At 38.5% G+C, this 23,583-nt stretch overlaps 1 protein-coding gene across 1 annotated transcript in view; it reads right to left on the bottom strand.

The window, feature by feature from the left end:
• PPP1R1C (protein phosphatase 1 regulatory inhibitor subunit 1C) overlaps positions 1 to 23,583 on the bottom strand; it is a 54,807-nt gene extending 31,224 nt beyond the window's left edge. The window contains 4 exon segments of the mRNA XM_032693815.1: positions 17,752 to 17,812; positions 20,101 to 20,241; positions 20,244 to 20,441; positions 23,523 to 23,583. Of these exon segments, the coding sequence (XP_032549706.1) occupies positions 17,752 to 17,812; positions 20,101 to 20,241; positions 20,244 to 20,351 (310 nt within the window). The 5' untranslated portion in view covers positions 20,352 to 20,441; positions 23,523 to 23,583.

Raw genomic sequence — 23,583 nt, forward strand, 5'->3', positions numbered from 1 at the left:
TGATGTGACATTAAAACTACCAGAACTGGAAAATTTCCAGCCTTTCCTTTCACCAGCAGCCCTTATATGACAGGCAACTTTGGAAAAAAGAACTGGTCCTGTATGGAGTTAGAGAGATCATGCAGATCCATGGAGTAAATAGTGCCAGTGAAAAGCACCAGACAACATGGACATTTAGGAGTGACTTACAAAAGCACATGAAAACCCCCCATTTTTCAAATCAGTAAAGAGAGATCAGAAATGAACCTAAAGGAATGAAAGATACAAAGTTGAGGCAACAGCCATGAAGTGTTTCAAGTAAGATGAAGAGAAATGTAGAGCTGGCTGGAGATGCAGTTTGGTCAGTGGTACATTTTGACATGTATTTATTTTTTAGGACAGAAAGAGCACGACATACTTATTTTTGACAGGCATTATAATGGTCAAGACGCAAAGGAGAGTATAGATTTTTAAGGAGAGGTGACAAGGAATGGGAACAAGGGAAGTCTAGATCCCTGAATGACATAGACTGAGGCAGAGAGAAGAAAATAGACACAAACTCTTTGTGTAGAGGAGGAGAAAAAGATGGAAGGCAAGGGGGACATGTAAGGAAGATATACTAGCTGTGTGTAGCTGAGGTAGCAAGGAGAGACAGGAAGAGTGGGGCTGTAGCAGCAGTAAAAGGTGGAATTTAGTCATGACAGAGAGCAGAGCCGGAGTGCAGTGCAGGCTGGAGCTCAGTCAGGAGTTCTCTGCCTGGGGAAAGACTTAGAGCCATCTTGGTCTAACTGAAGGATTACATTAATAATTGTGTGAACATTCTTCCTTACACAAATAATGGTTTTGCAGTGTAACTTACAATGCTTTGAAGGCAGTCTAAATAAACTAATGAAAGCATGTCTCACTAAAAGAGTATCCTTGTGAGAGTCAATGGAAATAGGAATTAATGTTCTCACTGGCATCAAGAGATAATGCAGACAATCTCTGTGACAACAGATTATATGAGAATGGAATGTCCAAGGTAAGAAAGAACATCATCAGTTACTTACTGCAAATCAGACATTTTCACCCACAGAAACCAAACAAGTCATGCATCTCCCACCCTCAAATTCATCAACAGTTATAAGCTGAATTTCTTTACTGAACTCTTAAAGCATAAATTACTCTTAAGAAGGGTCAGGAAACAATCAGAAAATAAATCACAAATAGCAGACTATGATACCACTTGATTCCTAGGACAGGATGAAATCCCTCATTTGTCAGCATCCTCTAGTTCCCACCGACTACTATGCAGGCAGGATTCTGTTCACAAAAATCATAGTTATACAGAATGAGAAATTCACTTATCATGTTTATAACTAGGCAATTATATCACAGAGAATGTGAATTCAAATGATCAGCTATTTCTCTTTTATATTAAACAAAACCCTAGTTCTCAGTAGATAACTTCTCCCTACAGGTTTGCTCTCTTTTGGGCCCAGAAGGGCAGAAGCCATTTTAATGATGGTCCATTTTTCTCCTTCACAGAATGTAACATTGTTCACAGAACACAATATAGCTGTATCGTATTCCAAGTCTCAACCTATGTTTTTTTCCATTTAAATTTATTCTCATCTGCTCTAATTACCTAACAGGGATCTAATTACTCAGGTAATTTCTAGACAATTTTTGTGTTTTTGTTTCAAAGAGGTGTAATAGAAATCATAGGAAGAGCTGAGAATGGATTTGTACATACCCAAGTACTGGAAAGCGGAGGTATACAAAACCAAGATTGGAGCTTTGTTTAGAGGGTTTTTTTACACCTGTGCTGAGATAAAAGCAGAAGAGGACTTTTCCTTATGCTGGGTGAATAATGTCTGAGCCTAGTCCAATCCTTACCTCATGCAGACTGGAGTAACACCTGGCAAAATAAACAGGGTTTCAGGCTTTAGTCAGTGTCCTCAAAAAAAAAAAAAAAAGTCAATGAAAGGTTCAGTCTAAAGGATATTTCCTTCAGTCCAGATATGTACACAGACTTTCTGAAACAGAGGTGTGTTTTTTTATGGAGAGACACTTCTGAAAGCCCATCTACCTGCACAGACCCCCTTTCAGCATTAGACCTGTAGGCTTTAGCCTTTACCCAAGGCAAAAATCTCACCCACTTGCAGGGAAATCTGCAAGATTTGGCCTAACTATATTGCTGAAATAGGTGGAAGAAACACCAGGGAATTTGTATCCCAAACTCTTCTGTTAGCAGAGCTCTTTTGAATCTTTATTAGCACATCCCTCTAGCCAAGCTGATATAATAAGCTGAGCTCCCCAAAGGTGTCATTATACGAAGTCATAAAAGAACCAAGTGGAAGGAGGCTGGTTATAGATGGGATCACAGCTGCTGGGCAGTGCTGATCACTCTTCCCATGAATCCCCACTGTTGTGCAAAGGGAACATCCATGCTGGGGAAAGCTTTGTGGTCATTTTAGAATAAGATCAAAATTCATCTGCCTTTCTTCTCCCACTGGATAATGTTAATGCACTTGGAGCAGCTATACAGGGCAAGAGGTGACCTGTCTTAAAAGACTTGGCCTCTGATATCACCCAGGGGCTCTGCAGTGGTCTCATCTCGCAAAGGCTTATCTCGTCCAACTAAGTACCCTGCTTGCTTTCCCCTTTTCTGTAGGGTATCAGTCAGGCACTGGAGAAATAGAACAGATTAGAGAGGCCGGCTTTTACACAAAAGCAACTCAGTAAGAGGCTGGTATAATTGTTGGAGAAAGTTTCTTGTAGAGAGTTTGGAATTTTCTTTGGGAAAACACAGTTGAGCAGTTTCAGATCAAAATCATAAGAGGCTGATAGATTTGGATTTGGTTAATTTTTTCATAGTATCCAAATTTTCCTTATAAATAATAACCATAATAGTCTTTAATTGCTCAGATAGTGGGATTAGCCCATGAGCTGCATGCCCATAACAGGTGTTAGTTAAAGAATGATTTAAACGAGAATGGTTTCAATCTGAAGGAAATGAGCCTGGTGAGAGACTTCAGGGACACAATGTTTAATCTGGAGTCACTTTATAATCCTGTCCTTGCCCCTGTATATACAGTGTCACTGGAGGGAGCAAAGTAAATGAACAGAAGCATGGATCCAGCCTTTCACGTGCAAACTAGTGCAGGGCATTCCAGGCTAGTGACAAATCAGATACTGCTGCTGCTATGAAATAGTTTAGCCAGTTTCATTTGATTGCATTAGTTTTGATGAAATATCTGAAACAGTAGTGCTGAAACACAGCACTACTGTGTCCATGAGCAACGTTTGCTGTCAGAAACTGTGAAAGAAATGAACCAATTGCTGACTTCTGATCAATGTGCTCAATGATGGCATAGAGTTGGAAAAAAAAAAATTTCCTGCCTGTGGGCCCACTTATCCATGTCCTATAAAGAAAAGGAGGGTGGCTCTCTCTTCCTGCTGTGGGGTTGGTGGATGCTTGCGTGCTTGGGTATTTGGGGCAGAATTCTGCTCCCAGCCTTGCTCAGTGCTAATTGTGCAACAAGACAGACCACTTGTTTTGAAAACTTACATTTAAATGGAATAGACTCATGAAATTTTAGGACTTAAGAAGAGAAATATATAATTTTCAAAACAATCTTTCATTGCCCTGCCATTTAGTGGCAGGAAAATCTGAAATTTTCTGAAAATTTTGTTTCAGTCATTTCACATTTCAATTTCTCCATCAGTAAAATAAGAATATTTTCTTATCCAATAGCTTGCCTCACTGGTGTTTGACCACTACCACTTGTATAAGCCATTGGTATTTGTAAAACAAGCTCATTGAAATCTGATTTAGAAATTGACTGACATAATATTTTTTTTTTTCTGCCATCACAACTTTTTCTTTCTTCTAGAGGACATAGCAAGATCAAAAATATTTAATGCTTTGCTTTTGCCAGAGTTCTAACTACACATTGCCACATCAGGTAGCATGTAATTGCTTTTAATAAACCACTGAGGTAAGAAAAGGAAAAAAAATCAAAGCAGACAAACATAAAAAATGCTTATGCAGCTAATTTTTGATTTTTGCTTGTTGTTTTTATTTGCCATTATCTATCAATGAAAACTTGTCTACAGGTTTAAATGTCATTACATTTAATTACAATAAAATATCCTGGTAAGTACTTCCGGAGCGAGTATATGTTTCTGAAACCATTCACATTGCAAAAGCACCTCATTAAATTCCCGTATCCCAGCTGCTGTGGAAGCAAAGCTGGAAGGTCTGCTCCCCTCCTCAGTCAAATGCTGACAAGAGAGAGTGTACATTGTGGTTCGGCTGCATCTCACACACTAATCAGCATCTAAATTACTGCCTGGCCCTTTAGGGAACACTAATAACAAGATTTGTATAGGAAATATTAATAAAAACATACGGGGGAGAGGCATTTGCATGCCTATCCTACCAGGTGTCTGCTGTTAAGGTGTGTAGCGTGGGAAAGGTCCCACACTGCGCTGACAGCACCATCACCAAGGGACCTGTTGTCACTCTGTCTCACAGATCATAGTGCAGCTTTTTCCATCTAGCTCCTGACTGTAACCAGCCCTTTGTATTTCACTAAAATGCTACAGGCCAGATGAATCTGACACTTAGAATTTTCTTTCCACATAAATCAGTTATTTACATAACTCTATTTCCTATCTTCAGTATTCAAGTAGCCATTACTAGGACTGAGAAGAGTAGGGGCTGCAATCTCCTTTGTTAAACCAAAACCTTCCTAATGGTGCTCAAAGTCCGCCACCAAATGAAAAGAACAATCATCCTTTTACTCCCAATACAGAGAACAGCATCTGATCCAAACAGTATCTATATCTCTGATCATACAGACAATATCCAAGGACCCACTTTAAAGTGCACAGCCGTAAGAATATGAAATAAAACCACCTTTCATAAATTACACAGATCAAAATTTCTTTAAAACATGCATTCTGGTACCATAATCTATTTTGGAAGAAACTGGAGACACTACAAACCTCAAATGTGAATCTAAATGTATTTGTTTACATCACATGAATCTCAGAAGGGAATTATAGTGCCTGGTTCAACCACCTTATTATTCCAGTTTAATACCAGACTCATGAAAATCAGTCTTATTTTACTAGCATTAAACTAGAATATAAGAGTGATGAATCAGGTCTCAGGCCTTACCACAGAGCAATCATGAATTATTACAAGCAGCACAGAAATCATCCTTCTCTTAAGCATTTTGTTTCCAATTTTTCATTCTCCCTTCCTAAAATACATATGAAATATTAATATAAAACAAATTCTAAATAAGTTCCATAAATCAAATATAGCTTCTCAAAATATACTTTGGAAGAGAATTAAAATTTAATTATTTTCCCCCTTCTTACTAATAAGGATTGAGTTGTACTACTTGTTGTCTTGGAGTTGCACTTGTACCTGATTTTGTGGTGTTCCAGCTGCTGCCAGCTCTGTAAGGCTTTTTCTGATATTGTCCTCATTTTGACTGACAGGACAGAAAACAGGCTTTGTGGAAAAACCTGTCATGAAAAAAATACTTCTGTGCAGAAGTTTCTCTTCCTGATAGCACAAGAGGCCCTGTTCTGCAATCCTGCTCCATAAGAGAGAAGGTCAGGTGAGCGAGGCATAGGGAACAGACCTTCCTGATGTGAAGTCTTGGATCTATGATATGGGGACCTGGCAGGTCTTCCCAGAGAAAGTAATCAACTCAAGGAGAAATATGCTTGAAATACATATTCTGTTTGGATAACTAATGTATAGATTGATTTTAATTCACAATATAAACAATGCTAGCCTTGAAGATGCTTTCTTCTAGTTGCTTTTTAAGCAGCACAAAATTCTCTGAAGGAAATGGAGACAGCTTCCAAAGAACAACTGTCTAAATAAGAGGAACCAGGAGGATGTAAGTAAAAATATGGGTTTTTTTAAATTTTGATCTCACAGATGAGACATTTTCTGGACCAAACAAAAATCTTTTACTAAATTACCAGGAATGACTCTGAGCTAAACTTTTCATGTAATTTGCAGTTGACCAGTGTGGATTACTGGCATCAGAACAGTGAGGAACGTCTGGTAGGACCACAGGGTGTCACTGTGGGCAGAAGCTCTAGATCAGAGTTAGTCTCCACCTTGCTTCGAAGCTCCCTGAAGTTTATTCGTTCCCAGTTAACAGCAAAATACTTATTTCTGTTTCCAGCAGAACAAAGTTAAGCTCAACCAGAAATTTAGGGTGTTTGCTATGCTCTGACCCTTGGCAAAGAGGAGTTCATCAGTGCCTGGCTTGGTTGGGTGATAAGGGGAGCAGAGTGGTGTTTCAGGCAAAATGAGTCCCATAGGAGTTGAAAAAAAGAGAAAAAAAGCAAACTACCTTCTTATTTAATAAACTAGTTCTAGACTTAGTGCAACTGGGAAAGAACTTAAGCCATACATAAACTGGCTCTTAGTCAAAACTCTTGCTCGTTATCTAAAGTAAGTAATGACAGTCATATCAATACCCATTACGCCATTGAAAGTCCAGGTTAATTAATTCAATTAAATAAAAATAAATGAGACAAATTCCTGTGATTAGTGATTTGAAATCTAAAATCTTTAGTCTACCGGGAAGGTTGCTGGTAAACTCAGGTCTCAAAATGAACAAAGTAAGACTTGAAAGATACATGATGATCTACATACGACTTTTATGCATAGCTATTCAGGATGACTAAAATGTCCCATTTAGATTGAAATACACATAAGAAAAAAATCCCTTATTCTTGCAGCAAATAGATGTAAACCAGGGTGACATTGATTTTCTGGCATGAGCCGGAAGGGAATCTGACAGCCATCATTTCTGGGTGCCCCAGGCAGTGCTGGAGGGTCAAACTGAACTGGAAGAACACATAAGAAAATTAGACTTTCACAGAGATATGGAACAAGACTAAGGACAAGGACTGCAAAGTAGATGTAAATCACTATGTGGTATCTCAAAGTTTGTCCTGCTGTGTAGAACAAGAACTCACCTAATTGTTAGGTTACATTGACATAGGGTCTACTCTGACACAACAGCTGACGTCAATAAAGATTGCATCTTTGCTGTATGGACTAAGGGCAGTTTCTACACTCATAGCGTAATCTCACCAGGCCTGAAACCTGACAGTGAAAGACAAGATTCACATGAAGCAAATAGCAGAGCAGTGAAGATAAAGAAGGGTTTTGAGAGGTTAGAGGAATGCCAGAGCTGTCAAGTGACTGCCAGCAAATACTCAGAGAAATAGGTTCAGAGCAGAAACATGAGTTTGAAATGAATGTGCCCAAGCAAAACATACTGCTAGACTGCTAAATGTTTGCTCATAATTGCTACCATTTTACCAAATGTTCCCAAAGCTCATACACAAGAAACTTCCCAAACAGCTTGGAATTACTTTGTTCATTGACTAAATTGTAACAATGTACTAGTTTGTGAAAAGGCTTAATATGTTCATTAAGTATTTTCAAATACAGAAGGAAGCCAGGTACCTTGAGAAGACAGCTACCCAAGGTTATGAATTCATCAGTAATATTGAGTAGTATTAGTAATGTGCTACTTTACAGCTGCTTGCTTGCTTTAGTTTCAGTGTGTGTTCAAATGACATAGTGAAGAGGCTCAAGATCTAAATACAACTGAGGCAAAGATCATGAAGTAAAATCCATGCTTACCAGGAATATAGTATTAGCCAATCCCTTGTTATACATTTAAACAATTTCCTAATAACTTCATGTGCAGGAATCAATTATGATGGAAAATTCTTTGTGTCAGTGTTACAGCTGCAATAGTTATCACTGTGAGCAGTTCCTTTCTCGGCTGCGATCTGTAGAAGTATTCTAAGCTCTAAAATAAAAAGCAGCAGCAGCAGCCAAAACCAAAAAAGCCCAAAAAAAACAACCCAAACCAGCCAAACGTTTCTCAGCAGGCTATAGCTCATAAAGTTGTTAAAAAAATATTGTATCTGAACAGTTATATTTGTACATTCTGGAAAGTGACATTTGCCAGGGGAGAAGAAAACATACAAAACAATAAAATTCTTCCTTAGCCAGTGATTATTAGTGCTGCCTTAGCAGTTTCCTTCCTTTTGGAATAATACCTCAAGGATTTCAGTAAGAATGTATTGTAAAGCTAGTCCTGGCCAACTGCTCATGGCCTGCTTGTGGTTAGAATGCACATGCAGAAAGCTCCTCACATACATGTATCACCTTACACATGAATCAAGTAAGCTACTAATAATAGTTCTTGGGGTTTAAGACCCTTTTTACAAAAATAAGATCCAAATACCAGTTTTGTAAATTCATTGTTTGGTTTTCCAAGCTTTCCAAAAGTCAGCAAAACGAGGTTTCATTATCCCATTCTTGCCTTCAGCACAACTAAGTGGGGTGGAACAGACCAGAGCAATCATTGTTAGCTCAGAATAAGTCAGCTGTAATTTCCGAAGGCCTTTTTCAGAATTTCTACTACCCTCACTACACACCAGAGACAGAGGGGACCCTGGGTTTTGTTTTATACATCTCCATTTGTACTGTCACAATCAGAAACACCTTGCTGGGATTCCTGTGGAATAAGCTGTTCCACACCCTCCTATGGGATATGCCGTACACATTAAAGCTGAAGTCACGCACCAGCACCAGCATTTTAAGAGGCTTGAAAGCACACATCTAAACAATTACAGCCCTGCTGACTACTCACTGTATTTCAAAAACAGACAGTAAAAACCTAATATTAGTCAGGATGAAAAAATCTTCTGGGTAGCAATTCTTTAAAGAGAAAATTCTTTTTTCTCCCCTATACTCTCAATCACTTTTTGGTTCATCACTACAATTCCACTTCAAAGAGAAAAGGTTATGAAATAACCCTTAGTAATACAAACATGTTACTTTGAAAACAGCTGGTTTTTAGGTTAAACTGCTCCCTGATTCTGTAGTTGTCATGCAGATCCTAATATAAGAGCAAAAAGGTGGGGCAAGTGCTTCAGTTGATCCTAGAGATGCTACTGTTTGGTGGTGGTCAAAAAAAGAGCAGGACAGATTCATTCAAATCTTTGCTTTCTACTGCTGCCTGAGAACAGTTACGGCAGGGAACTTCATAAAGACTTGAAGGGAATACTATCACCACCTGCCATTGAGTGGTGGAGGCTCAGTGCAGAAATGTTTAGGCTATGGGATGTCTAGGTACCAGGATAAGCTGTATTGTAGCTATATGGTAAAGCTCACTGCTTTATTGAACTTCCTATTTGTCTTTCTCAAGCTCATTTTTTGCCTGGTGTGACTTTCTCTGCTTATCTCATCAGAACGAAGGACAAGGCCTCAGGTGAAAAACACAACCTTTACAATGCACCTTCATCTATTTAACACTGCTAACTCTGTTAGCACAGTTTGGTTCCACAAAATAAATAATGCCAAGACATCAATTCTCTGGGGTACACCTGCATGCCAGGTATCCCAGGGAAAACATGAACAAAGAGTGAGCATGTCACTGTGCTCATTCTGCTACTATGATAGATCCTCCAGTAAACCCACTGGAGAAAAATATTAGAAATTATTTTAGATACAGACACAGGAATAGCATTTTGAAGGGGAGAAGGAGAAAACAGAGCTCCTTTCAATAGACGTATAGCTTAATTCTACCCTAGAACTGCTTTGATTACTGAAAAAAGAGACTTGACTGGTCCAACTGATCTTGTTTCCACCAGCTGATGACACAGGCAGCTCAGACTCACGGGAGAGCAAAGCTAAGCTCTACACCTCCCTGCACTCTCGCTGAGTTCCTGCACCCTTCTGTAGTTGGCAAAACCTTTCATGACTGATATGTTCAATTTGTTTAGAGTCTATGCTAGCTTTAAGTCCAGATTCATTAAATTCCCACTTTTGATGTATTTTGAAGTGAAGCTTTAACTTCAGTTAAGCCACATAAAGAGTTAAATTTTATCTCTAAAAGCTCAATAAATGGGCTACCTTGATTGATGCTTTAAGTGCAACCCCTTCCCAATATTCTGAACATAATGAGGTTACTGCTAAAAGCTGGATTCGTTCTCATCTATCTGCATTATCTATTTATTTCACACACGTCACCATGGTAAATGAGTGCTGCATTAAGTACTAAATAGCAGAGGTCAGAAAAACCCTGTGTTGTATTTTTTCCCCCTTCAGCAAGGCTGAAACACCTATTAATGGATTTTAGTTTATTATCTGATCTAAAATAAAAAAAAAATATAACCCCCCCTAGTATTAGCACATTATTGAAGTATGATTTAAACATTATCTCAAAACAAACTAATTTGACATTCTTATTCAAAATATTTTGTCTTACAAGGTCTAAATGGACTTAATTTGAAATAGTCATAGAAATTTTTTACCATTTAAAAAAAATTATAACCCCCAAAATACAAACAGAACGTTTACCACAGGTAAACTGGACATATTTTCTCCAATTTTTTTTTAAATGCCATCAACCTCCTAAATTGTATGCTCATATAATATATAATATATGAAATATAGCTAAGTATTTTAACTCTGGGAAGTAGTTATTACACCTAGGTATTTCCTTTTTTAAATAGAAAGCTCACCATCTATTCAGAATTCTCACCAAAACAAACTATATGAGGTGTCTAAGCATTTGGCACAGAGCAAATCTATGAAGAGCTCCTCTAGCAAAATATGAAGCCTTATGAATGCAATAAAGTTAGAATCTGTCCCACTGACTTCCTCACCAGGCTAGGCAGCCATGCATGTTGCTATTCCCTATACATGGCACAGCTCTGTCATGCTACATGCACGGGGGTGATAAGAAATGTAAACATTCCAAAAGCTTATCAGTCCTCACACTGAATGATCAAGCAGCTGGAGATCTGTAACATGAAGCCATGTATATTAAAAATTATCTGCAAATAATCTCCTGGGGTGGAAGGCTTGGTACATTTGGTATAAGGAACAAGGAAAATAGATGAAGAGTACAAGGTTCGGCTCTAAAAATACCTCATTTGCTTTCAGATAGTTCCATGGACATTGACCCTTCCAACACAAAATCAACAGGAAGCAGGGAACAGGAGGAACAAATAAAGTACATGGTACTTAGAGCAAAGTAAAGGGTACACATTAGGAGCTTAGCTGCACTGATAATTAAAATATATGTCAATTTTTGTCTCTTGGGTATTTAAGGCTGGAACAAGAAAAATGGATTAAATGCAATTCCACCCATACTAGCAGCAAGTAAACTGTTTAGGTTTTGGCTTCATGTCCTCTCAGCTGCACCACTTCTCTGATCTAGGCAGAAGTCTGAGTCCTGGTTGTATATATCCAGCCTCTATTTCAATCCACCAGAGCTTACTCAGGCAGTGTTTGCACCCTGCACTGCCCTGTCTCACAGAGGGATGCTGGGCTCCCGTGAACAGGAGGGACTCATGCTTGTTTTCACTAGCCAGCTAGTAGAAGCAACCAAGATCATACAGGCTATATGCCATGTAAAATGTACCTGTGCAGTCATCAATAAAGACTGAAAATGAAGTAAGCATGGATAAAAATAAACATGAAAATTAAGTAAAATAAGCGAATTTTGACCAGAACACATACAGCACCTTTCTGTTTTGACTTTCTCTGAGTAGCTGTCAGACCCTTCTCGTTCAAGCACTGCTTATTGACTAGAGACAGTCCAGACTTTGGCACTATATGAAATAGTACGTTTCCTTTGTTTCACACTATGTGGCTAACACATTGACCAAAATAATCCCAGGGAATGTTTCTATTTGTGAATGAATGTGTTTATGCCCTTGAAAATGGTGAAAACATAGCTGGCTGCTTTGGTAATAATCTTTAGTTTAAGACAAGCAGTGCCCAGTGCATCCCAATCAAGTCAAGCCTTGTCCTCCAGCCTGCTCTTCTGACTGTACTGAAGGAAGCCTGACAGCTCTTTTGACAGGTGGTGACAGTGACATATAAAATCCTCACTCTGTCATGAAAATGGAGCATATTCATGAAATGGAGCATTTTCATGAATGATGCTAAGGAAAACTTTTTTAAAATTCATTATTTCTTTTTTGGAACCTGTGAGCCATTTCTTCCGGGTTGCATCAAGAACAGCTCAAGCACAGGTTCCTGATGTTTTCTTTTCCTTTTTTTTTTTTTTTAATCTTTGTACTTTTCTTTTTTTTTTTTCATGGAGTCTGTACTCCCACTGATACATGCAAGGAACTTTTGCTGTGGCTGTCTCAGGCACTTCTGTGAGCCTGAACTGCAGAGCAAACTCAGAGTAACCCAAATGAAAGGGTATCTGAGCACAGTGTATATAGGTAAGAAAAAGGGATGTAGTTTGCCACTTAACATTTGCAGTCACACATCAGCCTGCAAACAGCAGGATATTTTCAAGCACAGATATTTTCATATCTGTTCTGGAATCCCTCTCACCTGTCACCAAGTATTATGCAATGTTTGTTTTGTATATTTCATTGTTTCATTATGTCAGATAGTCCTTTCTAGCACAGGCTGAAAGAACACTGCCCTGACAAGTACTGTCTGAACTCGGAACATCCTGGTGCCATTGGTAAGGTACTCTGAGCTATACCAGTCTTCTGGTATGAGGGGACACAAATGTTTTTCATTGCTTATTGCCATACCTCTACAAACTCCTAGACTGATATAAAAAGAGACAGCATACTTAAATTGTATACTTATTTAGTATATAGAAAGGCCAGCTATTTTGACCAAAAAAAATAGTTAATGACAGTTTTTATTAATGTACTGCTTTTCTGAATGCTTTATTACCACATTAGAAGCCTAAATTTGCAATTGAAAACAGCTGCTATTTGGCTCACTCACTTTCTAGTTCTTGAACCAAAGTAAGCAGTATGTCCTACCAGAATCTCAAGCTTTGGAAAAACATATCGGTTTTCATGAACTCTGAGACCAAGAGTTCTCTGCTGATTCAAGTTTCAGTGAGATTTTTCCCTGAGTAAATATAACAGAACTGCTTGACCATGCCCAGAAACAGCTGCCTCTTACATAGTTGGTCTTTTTTGACCACAGTTTACTTTTTCTTGGGAGAAAAAAACCCATGTGACCATTATATATAAAACAAACATATTTATTCACCTAGAAGCATTATCTAACTATATTAGTCACAAACATTACTGTTGTCCAAAGCATATCACATTTATCCCCTCAAGGATGTGGTTCTGGTACAGTTTGCATCACCAGGAAAGCACATCTGTATGTGGTAATGAGATTTATTGTGCAGGGAAAGTCCAGGAGTGTCTAAAACCAATTTAGTATATAAACCTTAACTACTTGGGTTATCATGGAACTGACACAGGTGTAAGGATAGTTTTTCTTTCTACCACCCACCTGGCTGTGTTGTTTGCTACTGCACTAAATACTCAGGCTGCTCATGAAGCACCTCAGCAGAGCTCTGGGGAAATGGCAGTAATCTGAAAGGCATGAATCTCTTTCTGGATAATGGAAAATCAGCTAGGAACAAGAAAGTAAGCCTGCTAATGCCAAAAGATAAGCTGCAAGCATGTTCCTTGTCTGAAGACAGGTACAGCTTGCTTTTCTTCAAGTTATGATTTCCAGTGTTCAGTAACCTCAGAGGTACTGAGGTTTTTTATATTGCTTTTGCACTGATAGTATACCATTTCTGCCTTGAAATGAGATTTGTAAAATGCAAAAAGGCAGCACTGGAGAAAAGATATCAAAACATGGTACTATGTTTTTCTTATTTCCAAAAACTGAGTAACATTTACATTACAGGCAAAGAAGCCCAAAGAGGCAACAAAGTAGAAATGGGAGATGGAAACAGCAAATATATAGAAAATTTAGAAACACAGAAGTTTATCCTAATGTTTACCCATATTCTAATACTTCAAGAAGACTGAACACTTCGACACAAGTTGAACAGTCTTTGCCAGCCAGACTGTTTGATCTTGTGTTGGCCCTGTGACAAAGCCAGTCTGTACAGGAACACTGGCATTGTCTTCTGATCAAAGTGAGCCCTAATGGTATTAAACCTGAGTTGTGGTCTGACATGCTTTCACTTCTCCACTTTGCCACCAGCTTTTTCTTGAGCCATTGCAGTATGATATTCTGCTAGCTTAAAGCATGGTCAGACTTTTATTTCAGATAATAAGAATTGATTTTCATATATATCCTGCTATGTTTGGTAAGAAGACAGGAGGTTGTGCACGTACAGAAAAGGCTGCTTTTAGGGTATGGTGATATTCAGTTTCTGTTGGCTCCAATGATATAGCAAGAGAAATATGAAGCAGGAGATCTCTAACAACTTTTGAATTAAACTCTCATGCAGCATAATAGTTAAATATGTCTTTAAAACTAAAGACATGAAGCAACTCTGACTATAGCAGAATATGAGTGGGTTACCCCAGTAACACATGCAGCATCCTGCTCAAGATGAGATGCTGCTCATTTTTGTCGTTCTATCACCTTGTACTTGTCTTTGCTTTCACAGATAGTAAAATGCTCTTATAATGTCAAATAAAAGTAAAACTGACTAGATACTATGAAATCAAACATCAGATGCTCAGAAAACATAGCTCAATTGATAGCAACTGAAGCACAATAGATTTAAGCAACTTCATAATTCGAATCTCAGTTTGCTAGTTCTAGCTTCTCTGCTCAGATGTGGTACAGCCCATCAAAGAGCACTTTACAGAGCACTTACCAAAAGAGTTAAGAGTTTATTTACTGCTGTCACAGAATCACAGGATATACTAAGTTGGAAGGGACCCACAAGGACCATCGAGTCCAACTCTTAGCGCTGCACAGGACCATCCCTAAAGAGTCTGTTGCTTCACAAACTCATATTGTCTACTGCAATCACTGTTACTGCTGCAATTCAAATTTCTCTTTTGTTGACTTTGATTGCAATTATGTTTTACACCAATCAGAGTGAACATCAGAAAATGCAACAGTAATTGATGCTACGGGGTGGATATTAACTCCTGTAGTCACATATATCACCTGCCTTTAAATCATTTGGTGTGGTCTAACACTGTCTCCTTGGAAGCAAGGAAGTCAAGCAGACTCTTCTTATAATTTTTGAGTCCATGTCATTAGTTTAAAATGATGTAGCCTTAGTAGATATTCCATCTTCACTTTATAGCACAATTGACCTGACCTAAGTCGGTGAAGACATATTCCTGTCAAAGCTGTAGCAGATATCAGGGATGGATGGGAAGACTTAGTAGAAAACAACTTTTAGATCTTTGTACAGAAGAACGCAAACTGAATTTATTATGAAATTCTGAAATGTCCAGAAACATTCTACTGCCTTCTGGTTTCCAGATGGGTCCACATCCAGATCAGAATACCACAAAAAAAGCTGCTTTTTTTCCTGCTGCAATCAGAAGCAGCTGTAACAAAAAGCTATAGAAAAGTCTGATTCTTAGAAAATGCCTGTCTCTGTTTTTCAAAAAAAGAAAAGTTTAGATAATTAGAGTAAACTCTTCTGGGGTATCCAAACATTTAGAATTGCATTAGGACACACATTTCAAGCTCTTGGAAGCGTATCCTTCACTAGCTGTTTGCTCCTAACGAAGGAAGTAGAGTACTCCAGTGTGTAAAATCCAAGAGACAGGACTCTAGTTTAGCCCAGCTCTAATTAAAAAAGGTGAGTTTGACAGTATCACTGGAATTCTCTGCTGCTCAGTTTCGCTGTTGATCTAGGGAATGCTTCTAAAGCAATTTTTTGGAGTGTCAAGTTAGCAGCCTTACTATTATTATTCTTTTATTACCTGCAAACATGTGCAGTGATGAATTTACTATTTTTGGAGACAAATTGCATTTAGCACCTCACTGAATTCTATTCAAAATCCAGTAACTGATCAGCATTTTGGGGTTAAATCAGCAAGGTGTCAAGAACTCCTAGGACTAGCTGACTTGGAAATTTGAAGGTATACAATAATTTCAGAAGCTGTACAGCACCTTGCAAGATGGAGACCATAAGGATTCTTTTAGCATTTGCACTTCCATTGTAAATCTATTGTCTGCCTTTTCAACCTGGCTTTACAGTCCTTGTATTCAGCAGGTTTACACAACCACCTTCACACAACCTATTCAAAACACTCGCCCATATCAAGCACGCCACATGGAAATACACATGTAGGTGCTCATGCATGAACCATGCGGTGAAGGACAGGAAAATGGAGCTGCTGTTAAAGTTTTATTTTTATCTGACTTTATATAAAATTTTAAAAATAGGACAAGATTATAATTTAACCAAAGAATAACTTCATTAAGATTAGTTCCCAGTGTCCTGAAAGAGTGGATAGTATCTAAATTAATAAATATAAATAAGTGAAGATGAATACTAAGTTGGGCTTGTACAGAAGTTGACTGAGACTTACAGCAAGCCTGACTCATAATAAAAATGATTTATTTAAAGATTATTTATGAACATTGCAGGAGAGGTGATAACAGACATGCACCACTTTGTTTAAAGTAAAATTTCCTGTAAATTAAAGAGTTCTTATTATCTGTTTGGTTTTGATTTGGTATTGTACCAAGTATCTGTTTATAAAAGGAAATGTGATGGTACAAAGTGTACAAGGTGAATTGCAAAAGAGATTAACAGTCAAGGTGAATTTGTTTTAAATTAAGTCCTAGCAACATAGACACTGTAGATCCCATTAGGGTATGGAAAGTCAGTCTAAGGCAGATTTTTCATGCACCATTACTGAGAGTTGAACTGCCTGAAATTCAGGCCAGAAAGCTACTCTCCAAACTGAGACTGGGGTTACATGGGTCACTCTCAGTGTCAGAAGATAACCTTAACAATACGACATGCTTGAACTCCCCTGATCTGTGTGCTGAACTGCAATGACCTCAGCTCCAAGAGTCAGGCTCTCAGAATACTTCTATCCATATGTTTCTGAGGAATTTCAGCTACTGGTGATGTTGATCAGACCTGAGGACCTGCAGTACAGTGAAACAAGTGGAGACCCTGAAAGACCTAAGACGGTTTTGTTTCACTGAGGTGCCAGGGCACACAGTAATGGTCTTAGAGACACATTAGTGAGAAAAAGCCTGAACCGGTTTTAAAAAGAGAATCAGGTGATTGAGAGATAAGACAGGAAAAAATGTTGCAGAGCACTACAAAGGAAAAATTTGATATAAAGTAGGCACTGTGTTTCAAAGGGATTATACATTAAGGATTTTTCCATTTTTGCAGAGCTTTTTTGCTTATAATACTGCCTAAATAGCTTATTAAAGAATTTTTCTGAAGTCACATTTATGTGACAAAGTATGTTGCAATCTCAAGTCATCCCATCCCACAGAAAGTTTTCTGGGGGGAGTCTTGGATGAAGATGATGTATTCACAGTTGAATAGGAATATTGAAAACACACATTATATGTTTCATCGGAAAACTAGAAAAGAAGGTGTTTCATAGAAGCAATTCCCTTGGCTGAATTAGCCCTGGAGCTACCCTGGCATCTCTAGAGATTGGACTTTGTAGGTCTCCAAATCCTCCGCCCAAGGAAAGAAAATGTTTGTGGATGGAAGTGCTGGATCTGGGTCATAGTAATTCTCTTTGTACATATAACATGGAGTATAAAATTGTGAAAATATTGACATTATCTGAAGGCCAGGAATTACACATGAGGTTTACTCCAAACAGTCCTAAGATCTTTATCTGATATTTAGTGCTGTGACATTAATGACGGATTTTTAAAATCATGTAGTTAATAAAACCAGTTTGCAGACAATCCTGTGCATACAAGTTCAGTGATCTAGAAGGTATGTTGGCACCTACCTGGGGGCACATGTTCGTTCATGATGACGAGTGATGCTGGTGTAGGCCTTCTTTTCCTGATCTGTAACAGGTGTAAACCAAGGAGAGTCATTATGGTCCATCGACTGCCCCACACACAAAGCAGAGCAAAAAATCCGTCTAGTGTTCTCCTGAGCATAGACCAGGCAAAGTTACAAAAGAAACTATTTAAAGAACAGCAGCCCTTCACTGTCTTTCTGACAGTTTGTGTGGTCTGACAGTGATCCGGGTCATGCTCTTGCTTGTACGGGCAGAGCAAAGGCACGGGGAGAGCTTTCCAAAATACCTTCAGGATTTGTAATCATCTTAAGGTTTTGGACACGTATTGCTGACAAATATCAGTCATGTCTTAAAATATTGACATTTAGCTTTGCGTCAGGAAGATGACTGCAGTAGTTTGTGAGCTTGTATGTGCAAATCCCTAGTGCTGTCATAGTTTTCACAAGTAATAATTAGTAGTATTTTGCAAGTGCACTTCTGAGTTGATATTACAGGTATGCCTTGCAATGAATTTATATTTCTAAACTGTGACCAGAGGTGTTACTACTGTTCTTTAACTAAAAAAACTCCAGTATTTTAAGACTTTCAAAAAAGTATTTCCAAAAAGCACTATACAGCAGATCTTTACATACCGATATATAATCCTGAATTGTATGCAATTTTTCATATTCAGAGTTTATCTGGGTAACTACTTTTGTTCCATTAACAGTGGCTGAACTGCATGGTATTGGACTACCCTCCTATAATGCACACATTTGCACTGAAAGCTTTTTGTTGTTTCACTAAAGCCTCCAGGCTTGATATTCTATTGAATTTAAGAGAGGAACCAAGAGTATTTAAGCTAGAAACCATTCTGACACAAAACCTCAATGTCAATGCATTTGTTCTTTTTTATTTGCTGATCCAACATCTGTATTTAGTTGGATTCAAATTTTGCTTTCAGAGGTGTAAGTGGAAAATTACATCAATCAGGGTTAAAGGGTTTATTCCAGAATAACATAACTGTAGCTGACAGCAGAATTTACCATTTTAATTTCATCATACAGCCACAGTGAAACTGTATCACACTTGGAATTAAACTCACAACACACACACACACACACACACACACAAAATGCTCATAAATACCAGGCAGAATTTGGGCCACTGCATTTCAAAAGCCATGGGAATTCCAGGAAATCCTAATCCTATGGTTCTCATAGATTTCAGAAAAATACCAAAACACATTCTGCTTGAATTCATTGCAGAACTGTTCAATAAAGCATGGGCATTTTGCATCTCAGAAGTACCTATGGGCAAAATGAAGACCTGCAGCAATTCTCTTCACACCCTTCTAATATTTCTGCATTCAGTGGTCACTCAAAACTCATTGTTTTCTGGCAAAGGTGTCTTCCTTTTAAGAGACATGATATCAGAATATTCTGGAAACCAGATACCTGTCCTAAAGGTATAAAGAATTTCATAGCTAATGGAATGGAACGGTCAAGGTTATAATATTCCCCTAGTATCATCTAAAACTAGACTTACCCAAATAGAAGCAAATGCTGCAAAGGAGTTGTACTGAGAGAAATGTACTGGGTCACCTAATTAGGATTTATCCCATTTTTCTCACAAGACTCCCTGTGACTCTTTTTATGCACATCTATGCATATCCGTACACAGTAATAGGTATCATTTTCTCCTTAGATGTCTGTATTGCTACACATATATATATTATGTGCGTGTTTGGGGAGTGAGTCAAAACCTAAAATAGCACATGCATCATTCCAGTGGACAAAAGTCAGGCATATTTCTATACGTGTATATTTTTCAAACATGTAAAACACTGTAAGAATGACATAAAGAAGACTATATAAAAATCATGAGATATATGGGAAGTAAGGGAAGTGATGACTACAGTGTAAAACATAACTAGTATTTTCTCATGTAAAACAAATGGGAAATAAGATGTCTTCTGCCCAATATTTCTGTTAGGTACCTATTACCAGCTTCATGTTTTGCTTTATGTACAAATAATATACTTGATTTGTTGAGAATGTGTATTCCTGTGAAGTGTATGTATTAGCGTACAAGTGCAGTTATAGAAAAGCACAATAAATATATACTGAATAAACCTACCCAAGTTATAGAAGCCGTATTCTGGCTAGAGGACATCTCCTTCTTTAGGTATACCTAGACATTGCTACAACCTCCAGAGCATTTAATCTACAGTTTCACCAATATAAGTTAGAAAACCATTTAGGCAACAAGTATTACCTGTTCTCACCCCACATCTTGCCCCCATTCCTACCCCATTCCCTCAAAACAGTGAAAGAAACTTGTCTTCCTTACCTGCTCAGCTGCCTCGGGATCTATTTGACTCTGAAACAAGGGTACAGCAAACTGTATTTTTTTGGGGCTGTTGGGCTCCATTGTGATGCTGAGGCGAGTCAGACGAGAGAAGAGCCTGGAGCTTGAGACTGGGTCTGCCCCTCTCCCCAGGCGCCCTCCCCACAGCCAGGCTGAGTGCTCTGCAGTAACAGCTGTAACTCCCGACTTAGCTCGGGAGTCTGCGGGAGTCGAGCAACTCCCTTATTCCACATCCACAGAGATGCCACTAGCTTGGCTATTTTCTTTTTTTTTTCCCCCTCTCCCCTCTCTTCAGCAGTCCTTCAGATCCTCTCAGCAGAAAGCTGAAAGGAACAATAAGCTAATTGTGTACCAGCTCACTTCTACATATGCCAAGCATTCACTCAGAAGCTAATTGAAAATGCAATACTAGCATTGCATGGCCTGGAGCCCTGGGATTTGAAAAAGAGGATCTCTCCACCATATATTACTAACTGGCTGCTCAGAAGTGCAATGCAAGCTCCCTCTGAGTATTGCTGATGGGCTCTTAATTATTGATGAACACAAATCAGGAAGTTTTCAGATTTTGGGGGTGGAGGTAGCAGGAGGGGTGGATGCAATAATTCGATCTCTGTTACAGTATGCCAGAACTGCTCTCCTCTTCTCACGTATCAAACAATTGCCTTTAATCTTTCAAATCTTTTTTAAATCTTATAGGTTTAGAATCTTCTAAATCTTATTGGAAGATTTTTTTGATGATGATGCTACGCAGATGCCCACACCTTCATGAAGCTTCTCTGGTGTGCTAAGAAGGTTTGCACCTCAGGCTGGGTTTGCAGATTTAGACTGTGATTTCTTTTGGTGGGCTTCATTTTGCATGACTCCAGATACTGAGAACATCCACATTTAAGCCAGCTGTCTCAGTTCCCTCATGCTAAGCATATCAATGGGCATTTAATTCTATCCTAGTTAAGCAGGATATAGTGTTTACTCGAGATTACACTTTTTCTCCACTAACTTTAGCAAAAGGAAAGATGATTCTAGTTATCTCACTTTTAGGTGGTTAAAATTCAGAGGCCAAATACTACTTCAGGGTACAAAATCTGTGCCTTCTTCCAAGACCAGAAAAATAATTTGGTCAATCATATCAATAGTACTCTCTTGTGAATATAATTATTTTCACTTGTCATTTTGTGTTAATTCAAAAGAAGTGTGTGAAACGATACACAGCAACCACTGGTTTAACCTACCCCTTTGTAAAAGTCAGAGGAATTTGCAAATGTGTTCTTTCCTCAAGCCACTGAGAGCACTAAGGATTTTCACAGCTCACCACAAGCTTATTCAGTCACTGAGTATTTTTCCACCTGTGCCAGCAAAGGAGGCAGGGAAAGAGCAAGAATCGTGGATAAGAATAATGCTCTGGCCATACACAGCAGAAAAAACCAGCAAGTCAGGGATGGAATACTTGCTTGGCTTTGATTTTACAAATGAAAACTGTGACACATTACTGGAACACCAGCGCATTTCTGAGCAGAGGTAAGCACACTAGGCAGCTGCTTTATGAAGGACCTGATAAAGATCAGGAGGTGAGGATACACTGAAAATGAAGGATCCAGTTGGCTCAGGGATCAAAAATAATTCTCAGTGAGGGCTGAAATTTCCCTCTTCATTCAAACCAAAACTGCAGTGGTTTCCAGCTGACAGTAAGGAGCTAGTAACTTTCCTGTTTGATTTCTTGTGATAGTTTTAGTTGGCATTAACTTAGAATTGTAGAATCACAGAAGAGTCTTCTTGGTGGGGGCCTTCTGGAGATACCTGGTCCCTCCTGCTGCTAGAAGCAGAGCCCAAGATCAGGTTATTCTGGGCCCTCTCAATCTGAGTCCCGAATATTTTCAGTGCTAAGGTGAAATGCTCACTTTCATTTACCAGAACAAAGGAAAGAGATGCACAGAATACTGATATGCAATGTTTTGTATGATCACTTTTAAGCCTTCACTACTCCCACAAAGACAAAACATAATTTGCTTTGTAGACTTCCACAGACAATTAGAGCCAAAGTGCAATTGCAGCAGTTCTGCTGGCACAACTAAGTCTAAGACACGGATGTTAGAGAGGCAGATGCTGCTTTCACTAAGGACAATTAGAGAGTTGTTTTCAGGACAGTCTAATTATCCAGTTTCACAAGTCCTTCATGAGCAGACATGCTGTTATCTTCAGTGACAGCTTCAGACATACCAGGGATATATACATACATACATACCAAGTTTATGTACATACATACAGGATTACACAGGGGGATGGGGATGGTGGGGGTGGGGATGGGAGGAAGGACATAAACAGGGATCTGAAGTTGTGGCTTTCCTCTTGAATTTTCATACTTAAAAGAAAATGATTTTTGTTTTCTCAGTCCCAGATAATGTGAGAAAAATGTTTTCCAGCTGCTTTGCTACTATATATATTAATAAATGACATATTTTAAATGTCAAGTTTCTCTACAAAAAAACCCTGTTTTCCATAAAATATCTATTCTAACTATCTCTGAAATTTCATGTATTAAATTGTGCAATTACATTTATAGTATATGTTACTGATTACAGGAGCTATAATTATTTCAAAGGCTTAAAGTTTCTTACTTTAATGATAAAATAGTTTGAAAAAAACATTCAGAGAGAGAAAATTTACAAAAATATTAAATGCTCAAAGGATTACGGTGGCGCATTTCAGCTCTAGATTGCTGGACTTTGCTATCTAAAGGAATTATGTCTCAAATGCATTGCCATCAATGGTACATGAGGAAAAAGTTAAACAATCTTATGAAGAAACAAACCAGCAAAACCACTTCCTGGCAGGTTCCAAAGGGAGCCAGAAAACAGGACAGAACAAGACACAAGGACAAATCCTTAATGGGGCTGCTATGTCTGGGAGAGAGGCCCACCAGCAACGTGATGTGGAGGTATTTGCTTCCTGCACCTCTCCTCTCTGTGCCTGTTTGAGGCTGGCTGCTCAACAATCTTCACATGCATTATAACAATAGAAGTATTTTTAAAATAGTATAAAAGGCACATTTCAGAGAGCACTCAGATACAGCATTACAGGATTACTACCTCGGCTCACTCTTACACTTAATTTGCAGCACCAGAAGTCTCCGGACAAAGCGTGTTTGCATTTTCTATAGACTGCATCACAGTCTGGGGAAGAGCTGAAACACATTTAAGCACTGCCAAGTCCTTTTAGCTCATCTTCTGTTTTTAGTGCACTCCCCATAATGTTTCAAATGCCTTCATGATTCAGCTAAAACTATAATGGAATTAAAAATAATAATAACTGTGCAAAATCTTTCCTTCCTATGTCATTCACTAAGTTCTAGCATGAGGCACTGCCTTTTAATATATCCTACTGTAGTGATGAGCTATCAGAGCACTCACAACATAGTTCCTGCTTGAGGTATTTCCTCTGTTGTCCTAGGAGAGGTTTATATCTTGTTTC

This window comes from Chiroxiphia lanceolata, chromosome 7, assembly GCF_009829145.1.
Source record: "Chiroxiphia lanceolata isolate bChiLan1 chromosome 7, bChiLan1.pri, whole genome shotgun sequence".
In the NCBI taxonomy this organism is placed as follows: Eukaryota; Metazoa; Chordata; class Aves; order Passeriformes; family Pipridae; genus Chiroxiphia; species Chiroxiphia lanceolata.